A 6,557-nucleotide genomic window follows, 5' to 3' on the forward strand; every position below is an offset into this window, starting at 1 on the left:
TTCCCATCCTGGGGCACGGGGGACCTTCTAGCAGCAATTGCTGCTGCTGCTGAGAGCAGCGGTACCCTCCGGCTGTGCCTGTGTAAAGGGGGGGTCTTGTTTTGGGGGGGAGGAAGGAGAGAGCAGAAAAGGCGACAGAGAAGACCCCACCAAGGGGGAAAGGGCGCTTAAATCCCCTGCTGCCCCCCAGCCCCGGGGGACCCGCGGAGCTCTGGGGCGGTGCTGGCAGCGGGCAGGGAGGTGCCGGGCCAGGCCCCCCCCCAGCATCCCGCTGTGGCTGCAAAAGAAAAAAGGCGCTTTTACCCCCCGTTTTTGGGGTAGCTTGGTGTGATTTGATGGTTTAGAAGGCTCACGGCCACCGCGCGGGAATCGCCTTGCACCAGCCGGGAATCGAACCCGGGTCGCAAGAATGGGAATCTTGCATGATACCACTACACCACTGGTGCGCTGGGGCCGCCCTCCCCCGCGCGCCGCCAAGGCCACGCGGCGCGACCCGCTCCCGCGTGGGGTGCGTGGGCGGCAGCGCGACCCCGCTGCTCCCCCCCCACCGGCTCCCCGCGGCGGGGACGGTCCCAGCCGCGTGTGGCCGGGACGTGGGCGTCCCACAGAGGCGGCGTTCCCGCGGGTGGGGTGAAACGCGTGGGGGAGCGGCCGGGTGCTGCGACCCCCGAGAGCCGGGCGGGCGCGGGGGGGGCCTTGGGCCTTGCGGAGCTCTTAATTGCATGCAGGAATGTCCCGTGTCTCACAATGTTTAACCTCAGCCGGTGTGAGGGGGCTGAACCCTTCGGCTCCGGCAGCCTCTGTGGCGGGGTCCTCCCACCCGTGGGCAGGGCAGGGGTGCTTCGCTGAGGGACGGGGGGACCCCAGTCCAACTGCACGGAGGGCTTCTGGGGGGGCAGAGGCTCCAGCCCCCCGTCTCAGCCCTCTCCTCTGCCCCTGCCCGAGGGAAATGCTTTTGAAAATTAAGTTTCTGTTGCCAAAAGCGGTGGCGAGTCCCAGGACATGAGGTGGGCAAAAGCTTTCGGGTCTCTACAAGATTCCTACGCTCAGTACGAGCCAGCGATGCAGAGCCACGTCCTGCCCTGGGCACCCTCCGGAACCCAGCGAGATGTGGCCCCATCCGAATGGCGTCCCCGCGGCCACCACGCTCTCCCCTGCCGGGAAGGACAAGCAGGAGTCGAGCAAGTGTAAACAGTTGGGTAATGCTTCCTCTTGGACAGCCGCTTGCAATCCTGCTGGCAATATTTAGCAAACACCGGTGTCTTTGTTCCCCACCCTCCTGACGGCACCGCTGGCCATAAACACCCCGAGTGCTGCCTGCCCTTTTCCCCTTGCTGCTGCGGTGACGCCAAGGTGAGCAAGGGGTGCAGCAACGCCAGGAAGGGTGTCACAGGGCCATGAAGCCCCCAGGTAGAGCCATTTCTTGCACCACCCTGGATTGTACCAGCAAAGCACTCCGTGGGCGGCAGGGGAGCGCGGGGAGCATCGTTTCCAGGGCTCCCATGCTCCATGCCCCTCGGGTGCCGGAGGACAGCTTTCCCCCTGCTTTTGGGCTTGAAAACCCGCATAAATTTGCTGAAGAGCCGCTCTGCCAGTAGATACATGCTCCCAAGCTTCCTGGGGCCATGCCGGGCACACGCAGCATCCAGCCCGGCTTTCCCAAAACAGGGTGAGGGACTCTCAGCATCCCCATACAGTTGGATCCGCTGATGCTTTGATCCAAACCCAGCTGCCCCAGGGAGGCTCCGCCACGCAGATCCCCGCGGCCCCGAGCAGCCGAAGGGCAGGCGGAGGTCACAGCTCCCGCCGGCACTGCCGTCTCTGCGTGTTGCAAACGGGCTGCGGAAAGCCGCTGCGTCGCCCCTGTCGTGGTGACAAACCAGGCTTAGCTCCATCAGCGTGACTTGAAACGAACACTTATTATTGAGAGGGAGTTTGGGGATGATGGGTGCCGGAATGCAAAGCCACCCGCAGCGCTGCGGCTGTCGACACTGACCCAGTGGAGAGAAAATGTTGACCAAAGCCACCGCCTCAAGCAGCCCTGGGGAAGCCACAGCCATCACCGGGGTTTCGGCTTAGCTGAGTCTTCCTCCCTCTGTCCCCGCCGGTGCCGAAAGCTGTTCCTTGTGCGGGAGATGGGGGACAGCGCGGTCTGTCCCCCCCATCATCCCTCTCAAACCTGGAGACATGAAGGCTGCCTGCTGCCAGAGTCTCAGGATCTGATTTTAATTCCTGAGCGGCTTTGATAAGTGGGAAAAAGGCTTTGTGGACATCTCTGCCTCATAAAGCCTATCTGGGGTGAATACATCTTTGCCTACCTAAACGCTGATCCTGTTCTAAGCAGCAAAGCTAATCTTTTCCCTTCCTAAGGACATTATTTAGCCCGGATACTGCCCAGCCCAGCATTCGCACTTATCTGTGCCCACCCAAAGGGTTCCGGTGAGGGAGGCCTTGCTGTCCCCTCTGCTGCGGAAATTTAGGGGTCAGGAGATGGTGATACCCCCCTCGGGTTTTGCAGGATGGCAGCCTCCTGTGCGGCTGGGTGGGCGCAAGGGGCGCAGCATGGCACAGGGGCTCCTCCATGCTGCAGATGCTGCGCTTTCGGGGGGCAGCCCCAGCCCTTCTCTTCCAGGCTGTGATGTCTGCGTCCCCTCCACGAGATGGGTCCACGCCAAATGGCCATTCTCTCCGGGAAATCAGTTTTCAGGCTCAAAAAGGCAGTCACTATCCTCGAGCAGAGCTTCTGGCCCCTCTTGGAGCCCATAATAGAGGTCATCCTCCGCCCCCGTGCCTTTGCGGGGGGAACCGGGGTGCTCTCCCCCCTCCGGGGATCTGGTTGGGGTGCAGCTGGAGTGGGCGGCAGATGGTGGGGGGGGTCGGCCCCATGGCACAGGGCTGCCAGGCACGGAGCCCTCCAGTGACGGCGTGTCCATGTCCTCCAGGAGAGATGCCAGCGGCGCGTCCCCTTGGGGGGGGCTGCAGGAACAGAGAGGGCAGAGCAGGGGTTACACTAAACACAGCTGGGCTGGAGCTGGGGTTTCCCCCAGAGCCGGTGGCTGCTGGGCTCAGCGTTGCTCAACCAGCGTCCCAGCATCACCGGTCCCCTTGCTGGGTGGCTGGGGCACCCCGGGAGGGCCCTATCTCAGCCCCCGGTGTTTGCCTTTATGGGGACAACCCGCCTGCCAGGTTCCCTCTCCTGCCCATGGGACAAAGTAGCAGCTGCCCTCACACGCTGTGCCTGCATCCCGGGGAGAAAGCAGAGTGCCCTGTCCCAGCTGTAGCTGCATTTTGGCAGAGGGGGTACCCGAGTCCTACTCCCCGAGGCTGCACGGTGACCCCCATCGCCTGCAAAGCGCTTTTGGGATCTCCTGGACCAGTGCATGGGCATCATACGTGGCATCTGGTTTGAGGGACACGTACTGAGCATCTCATTTCTATCAAAGTTTGACCAGGAACTTGGGATTTATTCTGGTGAGGGACATTGTTCATATTTATAAAATGAAATAAAAGTAAAACCAAAGGCAATCCAGATTTCCTCCTGATTTCACCCTGGTAAATAATTTGGTACTGAGAGACCCCATGGGCTGCGACACTGTCCAGGCTCCAGCGGGGCTGGGCGGTCGGTGGTTGGTGCTGTGCAAGCAGCCAAGACCCTTCTGCCTCCTCTCCCTCCCCCCACGCCGGGGGTCTGACCACCCCCCGGTTTCACCCTGCATCCCGCCAGTGCCACCCCGAGCCCGTGGGTCTCACGTACCAGCTGCCTGCCGCTGTTTCCAGCCAAGGCGCCGGTTCTCGGGGGGGGTCTCCAGCACCCCCCAGCTCCTGGTGGACCTCTGCTTTCGCCTGCACGGCCAGCTGGGAGCAGCTGCGGGGGCTGGGCTGGGCCACGGGTGGGAGCGGAGCCGAGCCCACCGCCTGCCTCTGGATCTGCTCGTAGGACGGCAGGCTTTTCTCGTAGGTGCTGGTGGCCTCTTGGTTGGGGCAGGGTACAATCAAGCTGCGGGCGAAGGAGGAACGGGGTGCTAAGCAGGACCTAGACCCCCAGGGAGCCAGGAGATGCTCGGGGACGTGGACACAGGACTCCATCGGGTGCTTTAGAGGCCACACCGCTGCCCACGCTAGCAGCCGAGCCAGTGGGCCCTTGCAGGGCGATGCCCGCAGGAACGCAGCTGGATGCTTTGCACCCTCCGGCATCACTCCGGCTCCAGCCCCGGGGGGCTCAGCCAGCCCTCGCATCCCCCACCCCGGCCCCCGCTCGTCATTTTTTGCTGCAATAGGTGTAGTTGTCCCCAGTGCCAGTGTGCTCAGACACTGCCCTTGTCCCCGGGGGCACGCAGATAACTGTGTGTACAGATGAAGACACCCGCCAAAAGGAAAACGGCCACTGGGGCCGAGCGCTGGGACCTACCAGGTGTCCCTCTCCGGCAGCACGATGGGTTTGTGTTCCAGGAACCGCTCAGCCTCGAGGTCCACGGGAACAAATGTTATCTGAGGGGAAAAGAAACGCAGAGCCCGGGGGGCTGCGCTGGGCATCGTGGGGAGCCTCGGCCCTCGTTAGTGGTAAAAAGTCCGGGATGTCCCTTCGGCTGGGTTTTCGGTCTTTTCCCAGCACATTTGGATGTCTTGATTGGAAATGGGTGTTTTGGGGGAAATCAATACGGGATTGAATGAACTCAGTGCTGCCTCGCGCTCGGCACCTTGTCCCCAGCGGGGTCATGCGTGTCCCTGAGCCCAGGGGGGTCCCAGGGCCCACGGGGGAGGTCAGTGGCCAGGGACAACACCGAGGGTGCTCCGTCCTTGAGCCCCGAGCACAGTGACAAAGCCACATCTCCCTCCTTGCCTGGGCTGAGCTCGGCTTTGGGCGGAGCTGGGGTCAGCTTCACGCCGGTCCCAGGGGACTCGGCCGGTCCTGGGGGTCCCAGCTGGTCCCGGGTCCTGGAGTCCCATGCACCGCCCCACATTTCGGGGTGCAGCCAAGCTGTGGACGGGCCGTCCTGCAGCACTGAGATCAGCGCCACAGCCGCCGTCTCCTTGGAAAAAAGCCTTTTCTGCCAGCTCCGTTTCCCGGGGCAGGGACGCGTGGCCATCCTGCCGTGCCGGCGGTGCCCTCTGCCAAGGAGACCGGCAGGTAAGGGCTGTGCTCGGGGGGGCCGGGCCCCTCCGGACCTCCATGGCCATGACAGCCCCTTCTTCCAAAGTCCTGAGAGCCTGCCGAGCCCCCAGGCCCCGCGGGTGCAAGGAAGGGGCTGGTTTGAGGGGGATTTGCATGGGAGAGATGAACAGGAGCTGATTTCCCAGGCTTATTCCCCGCTGCCTGCTTGGCAAAGCCCCAGGCTCCGGGAGGTGCAGGGGCACGGGGCGGGGGGCAGCGGGGCCGCATCCTGCAGGCATCAGTGGGGAGGTGCAGCAGGGTGAGAGCCCCCCCGAAACCAACACTTCCCCCTCCGGATCGCCCCAGGTGGCTTTCCCTCGGGACCTGCCGCTACCCCACCTATGGATGGGGAAACTGAGGCACGGCCCGAGGCTACACGTCCGCAGTAGCAAAGTGGGACAAGGAGCTGAAGCCACCCAAACCTGGCTGAGCCCTTGAGCCCCCCGAGGCGTGCGGCGGTGGGATGGACCCTACCTTCGGGTAGCACTGGCACATGCTCCAGGTGATGCCCACGGCTACAAGCAGGACGCCCAGGGCGCAGAAGGTGATGTAGATCTGGGGCTTTTCCACACTCATGATGAACATTCCCGTCATCACCAGGAAGAAACCCAGCATGATGAACCCATAGCGAAAGGTCTTCTCCTCGGCCATGGGCACCGGCTGGGAGAGGCAGGGGAGGACAGATGCCGGGAAGCCTTTTACCCGCGGCTGCTGCCTGCTGCGCACACCTCCGGAGGAAGGCAAGGAGTGGTTTCTTTCTCTGGAGGCTGCCAGGGGCTGAGGATCAGCTGCACATTGAGCCTGCTCCTGCCCAGGGCTGAGCCAGCCAGTTTTTAATGGGTTTGTAATGAATGCAAACACCGACCCGCCGTTCACACTCCAGTGAAGCCGCCCGGCACGTGTCCGGGTAACCTTCCCTGCAGGCACACGCAGCCGGACCCCACGCCTGGGGAAGGGACGGGGAGGGAGAGGGGGGCACGGTAGCAGAGACGGGGACCCGCACAGCAGCTGGTCCCAACGGGACTTTCCCAGCCCTGGGGGCTGGAGCTGGACTTGGCCGTAAATCAGAGCTGGCAGAGCCCCAAAATAAGGGGGACGCCAGGGCGCAGCGTGTTTTCCAGGGCTGTGGGGCGGCAGCAGAGGAGGAGGGAGCGCTCTGGGGTCTTTTTGGAGGCTGGTGGGTTGGGAATAGCCCCCCACCTCGCCCCGGCTGGGTGCTGGGGAACCACTGGTGGGGTTAGCCCCCCCCTCAGTGGGGCAGCAACCGGGCTGCAAAGGGGGGGCTAAAGCTGGGGAAGGATGGAGCAGGGTCGGTCCACCCAGGGGAGTGAGGACATAGCGTCCGTGCGCCCTGTGTTTGCTCGAGATGGAGCAGAGGTGTTAAAAGGTGTCCCCTTCCCACCGC

At 63.4% G+C, this 6,557-nt stretch overlaps 1 protein-coding gene and 1 non-coding gene across 2 annotated transcripts; both read right to left on the minus strand.

The window, feature by feature from the left end:
- Positions 1 to 375: 375 nt before the first annotated feature.
- On the minus strand, positions 376 to 446 carry TRNAG-CCC (transfer RNA glycine (anticodon CCC)). Its single transcript has one exon. It is a non-coding gene; the product is annotated as a tRNA-Gly (tRNA).
- Positions 447 to 2,696: 2,250 nt separating this feature from the next.
- Positions 2,697 to 5,803, minus strand: BSND (barttin CLCNK type accessory subunit beta). The gene is made up of 4 exons (XM_072868876.1): positions 5,627 to 5,803; positions 4,409 to 4,488; positions 3,755 to 3,997; positions 2,697 to 2,976 (listed from the first exon to the last, which is right to left on the minus strand). The coding sequence occupies exons 1-4, from the start codon at positions 5,801 to 5,803 to the stop codon at positions 2,697 to 2,699; spliced, it is 780 nt and encodes a 259-aa protein (XP_072724977.1).
- Positions 5,804 to 6,557: the final 754 nt, after the last annotated feature.

The sequence above is a fragment of the Ciconia boyciana genome, chromosome 7 (assembly GCF_034638445.1).
Source record: "Ciconia boyciana chromosome 7, ASM3463844v1, whole genome shotgun sequence".
In the NCBI taxonomy this organism is placed as follows: domain Eukaryota; kingdom Metazoa; phylum Chordata; class Aves; order Ciconiiformes; family Ciconiidae; genus Ciconia; species Ciconia boyciana.